Raw genomic sequence first — 19,827 nt, 5'->3', positions numbered from 1 at the left:
AGGACACAGAGAGAGTACTTAACAGGGACCCTACTGAAATAGACTTTTCATTGTTTTGTAGAAGAAAATTGGGATGATAATGGAGAGACTGGAGTTTTTGTAGAATGTTCTGATGCAAATAATTTATCTTCATTTAGCAACTTTAATATTAACTTGATTATATACTTGGTGGGAAAAATAACACATCATAATTAAGAAATTCTCAGCTATACAATAGGCCCAGTAGTAGCACATCAGTATGTGAAAGGGCTTTTACAATTCTCAATTTCAGCTAAAAAATATCATTAGTTTTTTTTAGCATCTCAATAATTAAATGAGATGTAATTGCCTTAGAGCAGTGTTTGTCACAAAATGCAATCAAAATGTCCTGTACTGAACATAAGGATTCATGGGTGTTAGTATTTGAATTGCATCACTCCCACCTCTTAATTCATATTTTGAAGTCTTAATCCCCAGTACATCAGAATGTGAATGTAGTTTGAGATAAGAGATTTTAAAGGATGTGATTCAATTAACCTGAGATGATGGGCTCTGATCCATGATAGGATGTGATCATGATGGGCTCTAATCCAGTGTAATCCGTGCCTTCATTAGAAGGGGATATTTGACAGAAGGCGAATAGTAGGAAAACAGAGGAAGACAGTCATTGACAAGTCCAGGTGAAAGGGGCGGCCAGCTCTGCTAACACCTTCGTCTCGGACTGTGAGTTACAGATTTCTATTGTTAGGCAACACTAGCAAATTAATATAATGCATTCATGTACATGCTTTCTGTTTTCTACTAAGCATTCAAAATCTGTTTTTAGATATGTCTCACTTTAGATGAACCACAGCTGCGGGGGCTGGTGGATGGCTTTGGACAGTACAGCTGTAGGAATGGAGGACTAACAGATGTAAGGAGCATCCTCTCCCTGGAGGTACAACTAGAAAGCTTGGAAGAGCTGTCCATTTCCCACAGCTTAGCTCAGACCTGTGTGATGGAGATAGGATGCAATGGCCTATGGGCAGCCGAGATTTACTCTGGGGTCTTGTAGGTTTTGAATGGGGAGATGAAACGATGCCCTGGGATGCCAGTGAAACTTGAAGGTTGCCTGCTGTTGTGTTAGCTGGGCAGGTGCCCACTGACAAAGATACTGACAGCGGGCAGCCACACCCTTCAGTCAGGTCCGTGAGTCAGCTGAAAGCTCCTTCTTTTCATGGTGTTTTTTGGAATCCTTTGTAAATGTTATATCAGTGGGCAATGAGAACATGTTTTACAGTCCTGTCAGATATCCAGAAGGAGGAGAAAATGCGTAGGTTTGGAGCCAGGAGGCAATCATTGTCAACTGCCTGAAAACACAACTCACATTTTCTGCTTTATCAATCAAAACCGCTGCTATCATTATCAACAGAGGTACTTGCTTATCTAAATGAAATTCCCTCCATGGAATTACATTCTACTGCAAAGAAGGCTGCAGCGCTTTTCTTAAATGTTCTGGCAGAAAGTACGAGTGGTACCGTGCTACTGAAGTACGTATGAACCCGCATGCATTATCATTCTATTAAGTGGCTCATTCTGAGAAGGAAAAACACCAGAGGTTTCAGCCATGGAGAAAGGAGATGGTCCTGAATAAGCTTTGGATTCAAATAGACCTTTAGAAGATAGAACGAATTCCTCATAGACTTTCTTTGTTGCAGTTGCCAAAAACCCCAAATGTCCATAAAGTAAGGAGTTTGTTTCTGAGTTCCAAATTCTATTCCTTTGATCTGTATATTTTTCCTTATGCCAGTACATTGAAGTCGTTGTTATTTAATTTTGTAGTAACTCATTAAATCTGAAAATGTGAGTCTGCCGGCTTTGTTCTTTTGTGAGAGTGCATGGCTGTTCTGAGTTGCATAATTTTCCTCGTACATTTCCTGATTAACTTGCTAGCTTCTACAAAAATAAGGTAAAATTTTGACAGAAATTTGGTTAATTTGGAAAGAATATTGCATCTTAACAGTATTCATCTTCCAAGCCATTGACATGGGATGTTTTAAATTTTTGAATTACTGTTTGATTCCTTTGAGTTTTATAGGCTTCAGTGTATAAGTCTTGTTGTTTATTCTTAACTCTTTTATTGCTTTTCATGCATTGCAGATGGCATTGTTTATTTCAATTTCAGATTCTTCTTTCCTCATGTCTAGAAATACATTTAATTTTGGTGTCTTAATGCTGTAGCCTATAACCTTGCTGGATTCATTCATCAGTTCCAATGGTTTCTTGGTGAATTACTTAGGATTTTCTGTATGCAAGACTGAATTATACATGGTATATTTTAAAATACTTCTAGGTTATATAGGCTTTGCTTTATAGCAAGCACCTCAGGATTTGACTGATTAAATCAATTTTAGCATTGATGTTTTTTATGCAGGATAAATCAGGCAGTAAAGATAAATCCAAGGCACTAGTCCGATTTGTACCACCATCATCTACGGTAAGTTACTAATGTGACATTTTACTTTATTGCTTTTAATAATGGTGTTGTTTACTGGTTTTTAAAACTTGGAAATGCCTTCTGATTTTGAATTTTGTGCTCCATTTGATTCTTTTCTAATGGAGAAATTCTATGAGGTGTGCATAGTATGAAAAATTACTATCATTAAAATCACTGTAAACTATAATTGTCTAGTACTTGTAGAATGAATACTCTGAATGAAATAATTGCCAAGATGTAACAGCAGATGAAATTTCAGGGTAGGAGCCAGGAAGTGAGTTTGTCACCTGGCAATGTGACCTCTGGGGACTCACTCTCTGCTCTGAGCCTCCAATTCAGTTTGAAAACTGGCAAAGTTAACTTGATGATCTCAGAGAAGATGGCTCTTTCAGCAGCACAGAGCTGCACTACAAAAGTTGTTAGATGTTGCCAACCATTCTCACTGTTTTGATATAAACTATCATTGTCCTGTTGCCACAAGTAGATACTTTCAATTCATAACATATTGGACAAATTTTCATTTGCTGTAATAATTACTGCCTAGTAATATTGAGTTTAATGCCACTCACTCATGTGACACCTGAAAGTTGAGTTTAAGGCTAAAGTCTCGCCTTGCAGGCAGCAGGATCCTGTGTGGTTGCCAGTTCATGTCCCAGATGCCCCACTTCCCATCCAGCTCCCTGCTTATGACCTGGGAGAGTAGTAGAACATGGCCCAAAGTCTTGAAACACTGTACCTCCATGGGAGACCCAGAAGAAGCTCCTGGCTCCTGACTTTGGATTGGCTCACGTCTGACCATTGTGGCCACTTGTGGGGTGTGCCAGCAGATGGAGGATCTTTCTGTCTCTCCTCTTTGTTGATCTTACTTTTAGTGAAAAAGGATAATTCTTTTTTTTTAAAGAGTAATTGCAATGCAGATTTTATTTGTCCTGCAATACATGTTAAATGCTCAAAACAAACTGTATAATGGAATTTATACATTGCAGCATATAGACAGTTCTTGATAATTTGAAGTCAAATTCTTTCAGCTTATAATACTTGGAATACAAAGTTAGTGTTCTTGAGCATTTCAAAATGTGTGTTTTAATGATGAAACTGCTATAATAATATCAAGATTACTAAACAAATTCTGTAGAATAGAATCACAGAATCATTTAACAATTCTGTAAATAACTACCTCAAGTTTTCTAGTTAATAAGTCAAAAAAAGGAAGTGAAATAGACATTTTCTAAATTGCCAATTTTTATCTGAATGTAATTTACTGCATAAATAGTCAGTGGCTGGGAAAAAAGGATGTAATTATCTAAAATGCTTTTGGTTGATCTAGAACTACTTACTCTTAGACTTTTGTATATTTTTCCATTTTTGTATTCTTGAATTTTAATTATTTTAAAATAAATATTTTAATTATTTAAAAACTGATTTAGTGATATAATTAAAATGATTTATATGTTTATTTATTTATTTGAAAGTTGGACTTGCAGAGAGAGAGAGAAGGAGAGGAAGAGACAGAAAGAGAGAGCTTACATCTGCTAATTCATTTCCCGCATGGTTACAACAGTCAGGGCGGTTTGGCTGAAGCCAGGAGCCAAGAAAATTATCCGTGTCTCCTATGTGGGTGTTAGGGGTTCAAACACTTGAATCATCTTCCACTACTTTTTTTAGGTCATTAACAGGACTTCAGTTGGAAGTGGGGCAGGTAGGATATGAATCAGTGACTGTGTTGGACGCTTGTGTCACAATGGACAACTTTACCCACTTGCACCAAAATGCTGGCAGTCAAGTTGGTAAAAGGAATGATCTCATAAACAATTTACACTACCAAGGGAGGATCCAGGAATAAATAGCCTGTATCCCCCATCTGTCATCTTACAGGCTCCTGGGGTATTATCTCCACAGTCTTTTGACAGTTCATGTGTGTGGGCAGAGTGAGCTATTTCCACGAGTCAAGTGCTGTGGCAATGGGGATTCCCAGCTGGAAGCATTTTCTTCAAGTTAATTACATGATATTTTGGTTTACCTATGGCTGGTCTTCTTGGTTAGTAAGAGAACCACTATTTATAAAATAATCCACAGCACAAGCACTGTGGTGTAGTGCATAAAACCACTGCTTGTGGCACTAGCATCCCATACTGATGCTGATTCAAGTCCTGGCTGCTCCACTTTTAATCAAGCTTGCTGCTAATGTGCCTGGGAAGTTAGTAGAGGATAGCGCAAGTGCTTGGGCTCCTGCATTCACCTGGGAGATGCAAAAGAAGCTCCTGGAGTGAACCAGCAGATGGAAGATTCTCTCTCAGTCTTTTTGTGTGTGTCTCTCTCTGTAACTGCCTTTCAAACAAATAAATGAATCCTTAAAAAATCTACAAAATATATGTTCTCACTACTGTATAAAAAGAAAACTTTAAGGTCCCACTCATCTCTACCAAGAGCATTGATAGAAAGGTGGGGGAAATCGTTCTACAAATGGAGTGGGCATCCTAAGAAGTCAAGTTATAGTTGGGTTGAGAAAAAGGCGGCAGCTGAACAAATATATTGGACATTTGTAGAGGTACCATTATTATATATGTTGCTTGAATTGCCTCTGTATCCTTGTATGACAATTTTGGGACACTTATATATGGTACATTCAAGGGTCTTTCTTCTGTATCATATAGAATTGTGGTTTTATCAAGCTTTGTTAAAAATTTGTTAGACTTTCAACTTTGAGAATATGTTTTCTTTGACATAGGTAGTCCACTGAGAATTGTAGAAAACACAGCTGTCTGGGTTATGTAGGAAACGCTCACTAACCTGCTGCTTGTGCTCTGGGAAGTACTTCCTGAAGTTCAGTACAATCTTCCCTCCTCTCTTCCTCTCCTTTTCTCCTCACCTCTGCTTTCCATCCCTAAAATAGTAATTCTTCTTTCCCCCTTTCCTCTCATGCTTCCCTCCTCTCCCTCCCTTCATCCATCCCTTCTTTTTGTTGAATACTTTCAGAAAGTATTTATATGCTAAAACATTTCTTCAAGCAGGATAACCTGCAATTGACAATAAAAAATAAAATTTAAACTTTTGTTTAACCTCAGCCTTGAAGAAATAGACAGTTTTTAAATGGGAAGATAAAAGGGCATGTTGCTGGCTTTGTTAGTCAGGGTAGTTAGTATTGGCACACACCTCCAAATCTCAGCGAAGTCACCAGCCAAGAGTACTCCTTGCTCAGGTAAAGTCTGGTGTGGACAGGCAGTCTGTGGTCATCTTATAGCTATGTCATTGGGAACACTTGTCCACAGCCCTTCCTCTAGCTTAAATGAAATTCTTCTGGTAGAACTCTGCTCTACTGTTAAGAAGGTAACAGCATTTTTCTGTTGAAGGTGTTACTGAAAACTCTGGCTGCTATTTGTGGAACTGAGGTGGCATTAATCTGAATGCAGTGCAATTGGACCATTATGATCTATCAATATGAACAAAAACTGATATTTTAGTAGTAGCGAGAGCAGAGCTCACTAAGCCCCAGTCTCTAATGAGGCTCAAATTCTCAGAAGAGATTGTCATGAAGAAAAGGCTTTGCACACATTTGAAAGCTTTCTGATAAGAACTGCTTTATGTCTTCATCCTAGAGAAATTTAAGGTGCATGTGAGAATGTAAAAACAGTAAAGAGTGAATATGCTTGTATGTACTTCATAGTAGAAACTATAAAATCTGATTTAAGTGGAAACAAACAATCCTAGCATTAATGGAATAAAAAAGTTCTTTTCCTTTTCATACAGGGTAAATCAGCTGGCAAAGAAAAGTCCAAAGCACCAGCCAAAGTTTTACCTCAGCTTTCTATGGTAATTTACCTACACATTCTTATTGAAGTGTTGGGCCTTTTGAAGAATGTTTATCATGAATTTTCAAACCTGAAAATAACTGGGTTTCTGATTTTTAATATTGTGCTGCTTCATTCTTTAACTAGTGGAGACATTTTATGAAGTGTGTGTATTATGCAACATTGTTATCTCATTAGGAAAAACTAAGCTAAAATTGTCTGATATTTATGGAACATGAGTACTTCAAGTAAAAGGATTACCGAGATGGACCAGCAGAAGGCATTTCAGTGTGGGACATGGGGATTCAGAGTTTGAGTTCTGCCACATTGCTCTGTGACCTTTGAAGAACCATGTCCTGTTCTGAGCCTCCAGTTCTGAGTTTGAAAACCAGGAGAGTTTTCCAGCATCGCAGTGCTATGCTGGAAGAGATCTCATCATCTTGCCACCCATTCTTATTGTCCTGACTGTATGTTTTCATTGTTCTGTGGCCATGAGTCAACACTGACAGTTGAGAGTGCTGGACAACTTTTCATTTCCTGTATTAAGATTTATTGCCTAGTAATTATGATGAGTTTACTGTCACTGAGTTACACTCACAGGCCACTCAAAAGTTGCATTTCAGTGGCATGGCATTGCCTCATTTTTGAAAACATTGAGATAACATGCGTATAAAGGGTATCTTTTTAACCATTTAAGTATATAGTTCTGCTGCACTTGGTGCATTCATACTGTAGTGTAGTCATCATAAACAGGCACTGTTCATCAAATGATTTCTCCCCATTCATCCTCTCCCAACATCACTCACACACACACACACACACACACACACACACACACACACGTACCTGAAGTCTACATTTTGCCTTTGTGTATTTGCCTAATCTAGGCATCTTATTTAAGTGAAAACATGCAGTGTTTTTCCTTATTGTGTCTGGCTTATTTCACTGAGCAATGTTTTTAAGGTTCATCTAAATCTTTATTTATTTTGGAAAAATATTTATAGTATGTATATTTTATATATATATATAATTTTATTTATCTGAAATGCAGAGTTACAGTGAGAGAGGGAAAGACAGAAGTCTTCTTTTCATTAAATCAGTCCTCAAGAGGCTGCAACAGCCTGGTTGGGGCCAGGTGGTACCGAGGAGTAGGAAGTTGTTCTGTGCCTCCCATGTGGGAGTAGGGGCCCAAACACTTAGCTCATCCCTCCCACTTTCCCCACACCATTAGCAGGGAGCTGGATCAGAAGTGGAGCAGCTGAGATGCAAATCAGCTCCCATATGGGACACTGGTGCTGTATGCAGTGACTTAACCCACTATCCCACAGTGCCAACCATTGGGATATATTTTAAAAGCTCAGAATAAAGTATAAAATTGAAATTGTATTGCTTTGTACAGAGAGGATTCCTGATAATTTGAAATGAACATTTTCACCTAGAAAACTTGAATTAATGTTCTTAGATAAATTACCTTGAGCATCTGAAAGTAAATATTTTGATGGACAATACATTTCTTTTGATAATGCCAGATGAGTCAGTAGAAGAAAACTCGGTAGTTGGGTCTCTGGACCAGTTTGAGAAAGCAGGATGAAGTGCCCAGCTTCTGGCTTCCAACTGCCCCAGTAGTTGCAGGGGGTGGGGTGCGGGAAATAGACCAGTGAATGGAAAATTTTTCTTTTGATCAAAACCCTATTTTGTGCTCTTTCAAAGGAAAAGTAAAAACAAGTGAATTGACTTTAAAAATAAGAGGAAACCTCATGAATGGGTATATTCTATTTTCTCTTTAAACACTGAAAACATTTTGTGAAACTGAAAAAAAATGTTGTCTTTAGTTTGTTGTCTTGTTAGTATGCAGATTTAGGAACATAAACTTAATTTAAATTTACTTATTGAATGCTTGTGCCTGAGATTAGTAATAATCTTTTCCTGTCAATGAAGCATGTAATTGTCTGGAATGCTTTTGTTGCCTAATTTAAACCTTATTTGTTCATATGCGGCCATGTCATGCAGTTTTCTTTAGCATTTTTGAATTTTGTGAATTTTAAGGGAAATTGTATTTGCAAGTGATATTTTAGAAAATACTCCATTGACTTTTTAAAAACTATTTTTGTTTGAATATTCAAGTGCACAGTTGGATAAAAAATCTCAAGCAGTAGTTGTAAGAGCTGGGATGCTTTTCATCACAGGCCTTGCTACATCTAGAGTTGACTTCTTTAGTTGAAATCAGTTTGATCCAGAACTGGTCCCAGCCTCTGAGTTGGAGCTCTAACCCAGTACCTGTTTTGATATCCAACTCAGCCTGTCACAAGATCTAAATCCTTAATGGCACAAGATGAAAATGGAAAAATGGAAAGGCAAGTTGTAAGGGTGGAAGAGCATTGCCTTACAAATTATCCTAGCCTGTTTCCCCATGAAGTTAATACTGAAGCAAGGGCTTACATGTGTGTTGTTTATTTGGGAAGCAATAATAAGGAATTGGAGAGTGCAAAACCAATAAAAAGACTCTTATACATGTATGGATTATCAGGTTGGTCAGGCATGAAAAGAGGAAACAGACTGAATCATCAGCATTTGAAAAAATGCATGGGTGTTTCTTTTAAATCCACTTGGTTTTGATTATTGAAGAAGAATAGGCTATAGCAATAGTAGGTCTAGGCTCTGACATTGCAGTTATTGGATATAGTTAACTGGCCGCTGCCTTTTTGTAAGATGTGAGTATTTTCCGGGCTGCTTCCATTCCCATCATAAGGTTTTCTTCAGCATTTAACTTGAGTAGCAGTTATCCATCGTTGGTAGCCTCTTCCTTCTTTATGATTCCCGTTCAAGTTGTGAACACTGTCTGAGTGATGGAATCAATCCCTGGGCAGTTTACAATTGTGAGAGGCAGGCAAGACCTGCTGAGGAAATCATGATCCCTGGAAACCAGAGGTGAGTGCTTCTCTTAACTGAATAGAAAGCTTAGAGACTTTTAACCGGAGTCTAAGGATGAGGATAGTCTCTGAAATGAATATCCAAGTTATAGGTAACACACCCCAGGTAGTGCACTATATGTCCGTTCACAGCTCAGATACCATTGAATGTTTGTGCCTTCTTTTCAGATGTCTTGGTTTATTTGAGAAAGTATCTGTATTTGTAAGTATAGATTTCATGGAAAGGGTTTTTTTCTTGATTTTTAAAATCCTTTTTGAAACTTTAGGTGAGTACAAAGCCCCAGTGGCAGCAGACAGCCCCATCATTCCATTTGAATGTAAAGCAGGAAGAGGAGGTTCCAGAACAATACAGTGTTAAAAATGAGCAATCTTATGGTAAGAGCTTTAATATCTAATATCAGGCAATATTAAGGGAAGTTTGAAATTATAGAAATTTTCTACATAAAAAAACAAAGTGTAAGGTATAGGAAACAGATTAATGAAATCGCATAATCTAAATGATATTTACTTTAAGTACAAAAATTTCTTTAAATATTTTCACTCAGAATATATCTTGACACTAGAATGATATTCTCTATACCTATAATATCAGGATACATTTGAATAGTGAAATGATGGACTTATGATTGTTTTTGAAGGACTATATTATTGTAATAAAATAGGGGAACAGGAAGGGGGTAGGGGGCAGGGAAATAGGGAAAGAGGAGGGGAAATCCCCTTTCGAAGTATATTTATTTTAGATGCACTAAAAATAAATTTTAAAATAAAAATAATTGTTTATGGTTTTTAGTTACTTCAGACTGTTGGAAATGCTGTAAGAATTGAAATTTTAGGGTTGGGATATTTAACATAAAACTTTAACTTATAGCAGTTAAAATTTGCCTCTTAATCAAGGACTTAATTTTTTCTAACACAGATTTCAGTGAAATGTAAACGTTATTCTTAAATTAGACATTTAAATTTTTTTATTTTTTTATTTTTTTATTTCTACTCACTAAATATAGTGCTTGTTATGCTGATTGCATTAACATTTTTTCCCATTGTAGTCCTTTAGATTTTCTAGGATACTTTTGCATTCTATTTTATCATAATTTTGATCTCTTTCACATTAGAAAGTGTATATGCAAAAATAATTGATGAATGTGCTTTGGCTTATTAGTGAAATGTATGTCAATTGTATGTTCTTGAAATAGAGATTTAAAACATGATGACATAAAACATGAGGACTTTAGTCCTGGTGGTAAAAATTAGTAAATGACATTTAGAGTTACTTAACAACTTATAGCCTGTAGTTTTTATTGAAAGTTGATTTAAAGTTTTATTGTAAGTACCTAAATTTTCTGTTATACTTTGTACATTGCTAATTTATCCTTCTTTCAAAAAAAAAAATCAAGCTGAATACATGGAGAACTTTGGAAAAAAAGGTAAATTGCTCAATCAAATTGATGATGGTTGTGTCGGACCATCCACTTCCAAGTCCAAGATAAGATCTCCAAATAAACAACGAGAAGACTTTCGAAGTACTCTTGTCAATGTCATTATGTAAGTTCCATACATTAACTGGTGTGTGTTATTCTCGTTAGAGACCCATGGGAACCTTTCAGCTAAAAATGTAAAAATTCTGTGCATCTCTAAGGATGTCTCAAAGACTGTTGGAATGAGGTCACAGTATAATTGGAAACGAAAGAGATAGGGTGTAACCCTATTAAGCATGTCCCACATTTAAATGATCATGAACTGCAGAGGTATTGTTAATATTCGTACATGATGTTGACTGTGTTAGCCGTGTTAGCTGGGAGTTCTGTTCAAAGCCATTCTTTCTAGGGAAAGATTGAGGAAGTTTTTTTGCCTCAAATTGCCTGTTCAGGTGATGGAGTGACTTCGCTGGCATTTTGGCTCTCCTAGTCCAGGAAAGGAGTTGGGGTGGAATGATCTGCAACAGGAGCAAGGCTTGAGCTTACTTGTTCTTAGTTTTAGAACTTTTTGTGGAAAACAATGCAAATAAAAGTCTTTAGTTCTTCTTTGCCTTTGTATCATGATTCTGAGGGTAAGCAGTACCATTCATGAAGCAAATGTATTTTGTGTTTTAAAGCCCAAAACAGTTAAGCAACTCAGAAACAGAATCCTGTTCTAATTCCCCCAGGTGGCACTCTGTTGGCTGAATGGCTGCCTCCAAGGGAGCACAGTTGATATGGAGTGCTTAGAAAGGGCAAGGCAGGGTTCCGCGGGAGTCCCAGGCAGATCAATGGAGTTCTGTAGTGGCCTGGAGCTTGCTTTTTGCTGGTGTGACTGTATTGTTATTAGTCTGCCTGTCATTTCTTAAGGCCTTGCCTTAAACACTCTCAGATCACACAGCAGTGTAAAAATCAACACCCAAATCATTGCACTGTTATGCCTCTGGCTACATATTCTTAAAAGAAACCTTTTTTATTTCTTGAACCCTGGTCAAGACAGATGTACTTTTTTTTTTTCCAGCTGTACTTTGTTGACACAGCTTCCTGTGCTTGTTATTTCTAGTCCTCCCTTTTCTAAGATCTGTTAATTATGTTTTAGTTAAAAAAAGATTTTTCTGACAGCAATTTCACATAGTTATGGCACCATGTGTTGCTTTGAAACATGTATACATTGTGTAATGTCCAGTTAGGGAAAATATATCTAATATGTATGTATGTATGTATGTATGTATTAAAGATTATTGAATTAATTTGAAAGTCAGTTATAGAGAGAGGAAGAGACAGATCTTTCCTATATGAGCCAGTACAAAACCAGGAGGATGATCCGGGCCCCCAACGTGGGTGATAAGCCTCAGTGTTTAAGCCAGCCTTGAGAAGGGAGCTGGATCAAAAGTGGAGCAGTCAGAACTAGAACCTGTGCTCATATGGGACGCTAGCATCGTGGATGCCATTGCTGACCCCCCAATTTTTATTTCTTTATGGGAAAGCATCCAAACTCTTGTCTTCTAGTTTTTAATTGAGTACAGAGCTGATCTTGCATTTCCGCTCTAGATGTGGTCTTGATTTGAGGCCCCCATTTCACTTAGCCCTATGGACTCATTTTTTCCACACCTGGGCATGAAATTCAAGCATCTTACCCCACAGCAGGACAGCTGTAGTCTCAGGATGTTCTTCATGGCCCTGCCATTTAACTTTTTTCCCCTCTTGAATAATCCCTTTGTTTCTGGTATGCTCAGCATACATTTAAAAGTGCCTACAAGATTTTATGATTCAGGTTTTTTCCCCCCAGATTTTCTTTGCCTTTGTGTAGTAATAAACAGAAGCCTGTTGTTAACCATTTTCTGCCATTTTTTAGTTGTGCCTTTTATGCAAAGAATATAGAGGAATTTATTGAAATTCCATCTGAAGAGTTTGTTTTATACTTAAAATACAGGCACATATATGCATATACATGTGCAAAGAGGGAGAGAGAGACAAAGATGCTTATGCATTCCCCAAATACCTATTAGAGCTAAGACTGAACCAGAACTTAATTCATGCATCCCTGTGACTGACAGGGACCAAGTTCTTTCAGTCATTATCTGCTGCCTCCCAGGATATACATTAAGTGGAAAATGGAATTGGGAGCAAGTTAGGATAGAATTCTGGTACTCTGATACGGGATGCTGGCATTTCAAGCCATGCTCACTGGAGAAATGATTGCCCCAAGCTCCTGTACTTTAATAACTTGCTTAATCCCATGTATATTTATTGATATTATTATGTATATGGACTTCTATCAATATTTTTTATGTTTTCTATTTGTCATGTTACCTTAGCTTATTTTTCTATTTTGCTACCTTCTGTCCTATTGATTTTTCTGTAGTCTTTATTTCTATTGATTTAAAAGTTATGAAATCTGTCTTTTTACAGAATATATTTATTATTTGAAATGCAGAGTTAGAGAGAGAGGAGGCGAGAGATTGAAGCCAAACATCTTCAGTACATTGATTCACTCTCCAAATACTCATTTAACACTCTTGGCTGGGCCAAAGTGAAGTCAGCTGTCAGTGGATCAGTCAATCCAGGTCTCCCATGTGTATGGCAGGGAGCTGGATGCAAAGTGGAACAGCCAGGGAATGAACCAGCATCTATATAGAATCCTGGTGCCTGATGGGGGATGATTAGCCAATTGAACCATTGTGTTGGGCTCACCAAGATGATTTTGTTTTTCACATTTTTGTAGGATGTCAGTTATAGATTTGAAAAAAAAAATCTCTTGTAGAAACACATGTACTTCTTTTTTTTATGGTGTTGTTTGAAATGCAGAGAGAGAGAGAGAGAGAGAGAGAGAGAGAGAGAGAGAGAGAGAGAGAGAGTGTGAGTCCATGTGGTGCAACAGCCATATCTGGGCCAGGCTTCCTGGTCTCCCAAGTTTGTAGCAGGGATTTAATTACTTTGACCGTTTTCTGCTACCTTTTCTGGAAGCCTTTGCAGGAAGCTGAATCAGAAGAATAGCCAAGGCTGGAGAGAGCATTCTGATTTGGTTTGATGGTGTCGCAAACAGAAGTCTTAACCCACCATGCCACATGCCAGTCCTCTTCTATTTTCTGAAACAGTTTGTGTAGAATTGGTATTATTTCTTCCTTCTTTGATAGAATTCATTAGTGAAGCCACCTGGATCTTCTTTGTGAAAAAGTTATTAATTACTAATTCAATTAGTCTCTTATTCAGATTTTCTGTTTCTTCTGAAAAATTAAGCTTGCTGCCTTTTTACCTTGTAGGAAGGTGTTCTTTTCACAGGCTAATTTTCTGTCAAAGAGCTGTTCGGATAAGCTCAGCCTTCATTGCCATTCCCTAACTGCTAATTCTGAGACCACAGCCTCTCTATAGGCCTCCAGGCAGATTGCCTTTGCTGCATGTGTCATCTATTTTTTGTCTTCTTTTCATGTTCTAAAAATTTGCTTGAAATATGTCCTTGGCTGATGACTTCTAGTTTCTTTACAACTATGAGTTAAAATGGTTTTGCTACCATTTTCACAAGAGCAGCTTGGAAAGGATATTCATGAACCCAAATCCTCTATTAATTTTAGAGAAAGGGAAAAAAATCAATATAATTATTCTCTATTTTGAGAAATAAAGTACATCATATTTTTTCTGTGACCAGGCAAAGTATCTCCTATGTTGTTTTCTTTCTGAATGAAATATTGTCTTATTAGAAAGGGCCTGGTTGTTTGGAAGCCAATGTTGATGAGCAAGTCTTCTTTTTTGTGCCTAATTGGCTGCCTAAGCAAAGGGAATTTAGTGTTAATTTCTCTGGCATTCAGTTTATTTATTTGCAAAGTGGAAAATGTCATGTCATTCTGACTTTTTAAATGATAGACGTGCGGATTAGTGGTAACAGATATGGAGTTAAGAAGGACCAGGGTAGGTGAAGAAGAAGCTCTTGTTATTTTTGCCTGTGATTAGAATCTTTGCCCATGGTCCTAGAATGACAGAATTTTAGCAGGCTGAGCTGAAGGAATCTTCCCCTGGACTGCAAGAGCATCTGTAGCCACTCCTGCCACTCCCAGTTTCCTTTTTACCTGCCTGGCCTTGCGCATCCTTCTAGGTAGCCATTGTTCACACGGGGGTTGGGGGGACAAAGTTTGATTCTCAGGATTCAGCAAGGTGAGCAAGACAAGCATTGATTCTTGTCAAAACAAAAACAGACTCTGTAGTGGCACAACCTGAATGTATATTTTCTTGTGGAATCTGATCTTCTCTTGTATATTATCAACAACTTGAGATCATATACTTAAAAATAATCAGCTCTTCTCCCCCCAATTACTGGATATCTTGAAGATCTTGCACTGCCCCTTTCATTGTCACATCACTCCACTTCATAAACATACACTGAACACACCTACTGTGTGTTGAATTAAACAGACATCACACAAAATCTTGACTTTTTTCTTTTTCATACAAATGGGGAAAAAATAAGGCTAATGTTCACAAAATACAGGATTCCTGGATTAATACAATTCTATAATTGAAGATCCATTCTAGGTGCTTATCTTGGTTATGGTCTCTCAGACAAAAATTCCATACACCCTCCAGCTCCCAGTCACCTGACAGTGGGAAAGTAATAATTATAGAAGAGTTGACTTGGATTAATCCCAAATAAAGTTGAGATCCAGAATATGACCCTTCCAGTGTTAAAAGAGGGTGAAGCTATTCCAGAATAACTTAAAATTTTTCTTAAAAGTGTGAACTATGACTTAACACAGTGGAGTCCCAGAGCAGGTTGCAAATTGAGGCTCATACCTGATATAAATTTTGGGTTGAATTATGGTCACAATCACTATAGGATTATATGAACATATCCCCAAGAATAAATAGGAGCATAAGAGCTTCCATGTTACTGGGTTACTTTTTCAAAGGTTCATTTATTTATTTATTTGAAAGGCAGAGTTGGAGAGGGAGAGGAAGAGATAGAAGAGTCTTGCATCTGTTGGTTTAGTTCTAAAATGGTTGCAGCAGCCAGAGCTGGGCCAGTCTGAAGTAATAGGCAAGGAGCCAGGAGCTTTTTCTGGGTTTCCCACATGCATGCAGGGACCTGAAGACAGGGCCATCTTCTACTGCTTTCCTAGGTACATTAGCAGGGAGTTGGATCCAAAGTGGAGCAATTTGGACCTGAACCAGTGTCCATTTGGAATGCCAGTGCTCTAGGCATAGGCTTAGCATGCTATGCCATGGTGCTGGCCCCACACACTGGGTCACTTTATGTCTCTAGATATACATTTTTTAGGAATAATGTAAGAATATTCCTTTAGAGAAAGTGTAAATGTGTTAGGCCCTCAAGACAGGTGTGTAGTCTGGGTTACAAATGCCTTCAAATGTGGTTATCTCTTTATGAATGTGAAGGGAAATCATTTGGAGAGAAATATGATAAAAAAGGTGTTCTTGCTCTCAAATATTAGCCAGTTTTTTTCTTATAACTTAGTTAAAAAAAAAACAGTCTTGATGTTATATACTGAGTTCTTATGATCTGACTTTTTAAAATAATGCTTTTGAATAGCATGCTTATCATTTTTTTAGGCAACAAGATGCTAGTTTAGACTCAGCTGAACCTGATGAAAGTGCCCTACCAAAAGCAAGCACATCTTCAATAGAGAAAGACATCCTGGTAACAAGCTATTTCTTTTGTTAGTTTAATTAGAAATAGAGGAAAGAACTGTAGATACTTTTATGGTTTGGGGATTATTCTGTGCTCCTCTCCTGTGGAACTCAGCGTAAGTAGGAGTAAATATAGAGTTCCACCTAACTGTGTTGGTGTGGTAGTAGAAAAAATAATTTCTTTCCTTTGCCATCTTACAATACCATTAAAGACTTTCAAATTAACCTGTTCCCCAAGTTAAAGTCATTGTCAGGCACAGTAGCTTTTATATGCCTTTATTATTTTTTACAAGAAATAGTCCCAATTATAAATGTACATTTTGCAAAGCAAATTCATATCCTTTAGAAATAGTCATTCTTCAAGTGTTGCAATTTTTAAATGAAAGTCATAAAGACTTTCACATAGCTAATTGGAAAGTAATTTGATGTTAAAATATTTTTCTAATATTGACAGTAAAACTTGTGAAAGTATATTGTAGTTAAATTTTTATTATTATTGAAATAATCCTAAAATGGGTGCTTTATGAGCATATCCACAAAAATTATCAAATTATAGTATGAAATAGAAATTTTCTAAGTCCTGCGATATGATACTATTGAGATTAATGCATAAGGGCACTAATTTGAGTTTTCAAAGGCTACTTCTGATTATTAATAATAAAAGAACAAAAATTAATTTCACATTTTCTAAAATTTCAGTATGCTTTGTTAAATACAGAATTTACTCTGTTAGAAACATCATCTATTTGGTAAAACAGCATGATATTTTATAGTGAAATATGTATGTCTTTAAGAGGTTAAATAATGCTCATATGAGTGACACAAAATACATTTTATGATTTGTTAATATTTTTCCTTTAAAACTTTAATTTTCTCAGTAGATTTATTTTTTCATAAACATGCCTCTACTAAACCTATCTAAAATTTTCCTCTTTTGTTCTTTGTAGAGATATTTTTACTATATTCACCATGGAATAGATACTGACCATGTGGCTCCAATGGAAGATTCTTGGCTAGAAAATGTACTAAATTTAGTTCCACAACACCTCAAAGTCCTCACTAACAGTATAAATGTATTATCTGATGAAATGAGAGAAGATTATCTTCTTAGTGTAAAGAAATCTATAGGTAAATGGATATTGCTGTTTGCTTTGTAAGTTGAGTGTGTATTTTATTAGGATAATTTTCTGATATAGAAAGTTAATACTTATATATGAAATTATATACTCAATTATGCTGTTTCTTATTTTAGATTTATTTATTTTTATTGAAGAGGCAGGTTTTACAGAGAGAAGTTGTTGCAGAAAGGAAGATCTGCTGTCCACTGATTCCCTTTCCAAATGACCCCATCAGCTGGAGCTGAACTGATAACAAAGCCAAGAGCCAGCAGCCCAGAGCTGCTTTCGTGTCTCCCATGTGAATACAGGGTCCCAAGGCTTAAGGCCATCCTCCACTGGTTTCCCAGGTTATAAACAGGGAGCTGGACTAGAAGTAGAACAACTGGAACAGAAACTGGCACCCGTATAGGATGCTGGTGCTCGTGGGCGGCGAATTAACCAGTTGGGCCATTGTGCCAGCCCCAGTTATGCTGTTTCTTACACTAATGTTACACTATCAAAATCTTATACAAATTTTATTAATGTTCAACAAATTTCTTAATTTATGCAAAAGATTATATCACCTTGATAAATGACAACACTGAAGAAAATGAAAAAATATTTATTTAAACTGCTCAAAATACTTGTTTGTGTATTTACTGAAGACATTAAGGACAGGAGCAGTGTGGTGGTATATTAGCTTAAACTGCAGCCTGTAACATTGGCATCTCATATAGGCACTGACTTAAGAATTAGATTCTCTACTTCCAATCCAGCTCCCTGTCAATGTGCTGGGAAAGCACAGGTGGAATGCCCAAATGCTGGGACCCTGCACCCATGGGGGAGACCCAGCAGAAGTACCTAGCTTTGGCTTTGGCCTGACCCCAGCCCTGGCCTAGTGGCCATTTGGAGAGTAGACCAGCAAATGGAAGACCTGTCTCTCCCTTCCTTCTGTAATTCTGACTTTCAGATAAATAAAAATAAATATAAAAAGAAGACATTACACACTTAGGAGATAGTCTGGCTCTTTGAGATAGTTCCTTATTTCAAGAATCTTTTGGTTGTAGGTGTGAGAGGTAAGATGTAAATATATGAAAAAATGTGCTATTTACAAGATTAAACATTGATAATCAACATTATTTTTATGATGTCATAAACTAAAATGTGTTCAATTACTAATTATTTCTACTTACAGGAAATTAACAAAGTATAGTTTACAGACCACATTTGGCCTCTGTTTTCATAAATTATATTGGAACATAGCCACATTCATTTATTTGCATATTGTCTATGACTGCTTTTGAGTTATTTTTGGGTAACTTTGGCATACTCCTAGAGGCCCACAAGGTTGTACGTAGTTACAGTCACCCTTTTTATAAAAAGTTTGCTGATTGGCCGTATACAACAAAAAATCCCAAGACTGACAGATGTAAGAATCATTTATAGAAAACTGATTTCTTGCATCATGCGAATTAGAATCCCTAGAGTAAGGCATTGGGATATATGCCCTCCAGTTGATTGTCTTGATAAACTTGATATAGAATGTTCAAAGTTGGAAAAATTATGTTTCTGAATGAGCTGGTGCTCCTTCCAGGAGGCGATGCTTCATGGCATCTAAGATCTCTATTAGTGTCCTGGTAACATAAAAACAAGGAAGCACGTCCCTGACCTCAGTGTGCAGGTCGTGCACTGAGGGAGAAGCAAGGTGGTAAATGCAATGAAGAATGTTGAGGATGAAGTGTAAAGGGGACGAGGTCATCTCATGCTCCTAAGGCAAGACTGAGTCTTGAACGATAAAGAACTGTGTGCTGGGTAACATTTTGGTTTACTAAATGGTGCGAGTTATGGCAGGTATGCATGGAAGGCTGTAGCTGACTTGCCATCAGTTCTCATGTTAAGGGATAGATGCACGTTGGAAAGGGACAGAATAAAAGAGAGTCTCAGGGCTTTTATGCCAAAGGCAGCTGGCACATTTATGTTTTAGAGCATGCTTGAAATATAAGCAAGAGGCTTAAAATAAAATATGACAGAATCAAAGGTGGCTTATACCAGCTTTATAGCAGGATTTTCCTATACTCTTTTATAATTTAATGGAAAATAACCTGGTAATAGGTGCCTATCCTTAGTGAAAAGAACTTACTGCTTCTGTTTTGTTGATCTTACATTCAAAATAAGCACATTTAGTTAGTAGCCATAAAAGAAAGTATGAAAGAAAAGTAAAAGCAATTATCATTTACAAATGAAACAACACGGCCATATTGTTAAAGTAAGGGAGCTTTTCCCAAGACACTGACATGATAAATGCTCTCATAAAATCTTATTTTCATTTATCATTGAATGCACAAGTTGCTCATTATTCAAACATTTCACTTTAACAAAATTTAAATGATTGATATTAATAGAATTAGTTTAGAAGTTGCTTGGAAATATACTGTAAGTTACTTATGAGAACTTTTCAATTTTCTT

The 19,827-nt window shown here is 36.9% G+C and overlaps 1 protein-coding gene across 1 annotated transcript in view; it reads left to right on the top strand.

Annotated features, from left to right (window-relative positions):
- The first annotated feature begins 2,377 nt into the window (after positions 1–2,377).
- The window catches only part of DNAH7 (dynein axonemal heavy chain 7), a 231,955-nt gene continuing 214,505 nt past the window's right edge, over positions 2,378–19,827 (top strand). Inside the window, exons 1-6 of the mRNA XM_040971902.1 lie at positions 2,378–2,455; positions 6,203–6,265; positions 9,440–9,548; positions 10,568–10,715; positions 16,187–16,274; positions 17,212–17,392. Of these exons, the coding sequence (XP_040827836.1) occupies positions 2,378–2,455; positions 6,203–6,265; positions 9,440–9,548; positions 10,568–10,715; positions 16,187–16,274; positions 17,212–17,392 (667 nt within the window). The remainder of the gene's footprint in view (positions 2,456–6,202; positions 6,266–9,439; positions 9,549–10,567; positions 10,716–16,186; positions 16,275–17,211; positions 17,393–19,827) is intronic.

Source organism: Ochotona curzoniae, unplaced genomic scaffold (assembly GCF_017591425.1).
Source record: "Ochotona curzoniae isolate NIBS_2020 unplaced genomic scaffold, NIBS_Ocur_1.0 contig_2210, whole genome shotgun sequence".
NCBI classification, from domain to species: domain Eukaryota; kingdom Metazoa; phylum Chordata; class Mammalia; order Lagomorpha; family Ochotonidae; genus Ochotona; species Ochotona curzoniae.
Note: the sequence above shows the minus strand (reverse complement) of the source record. Positions and strands in the feature narration are given on the sequence as shown.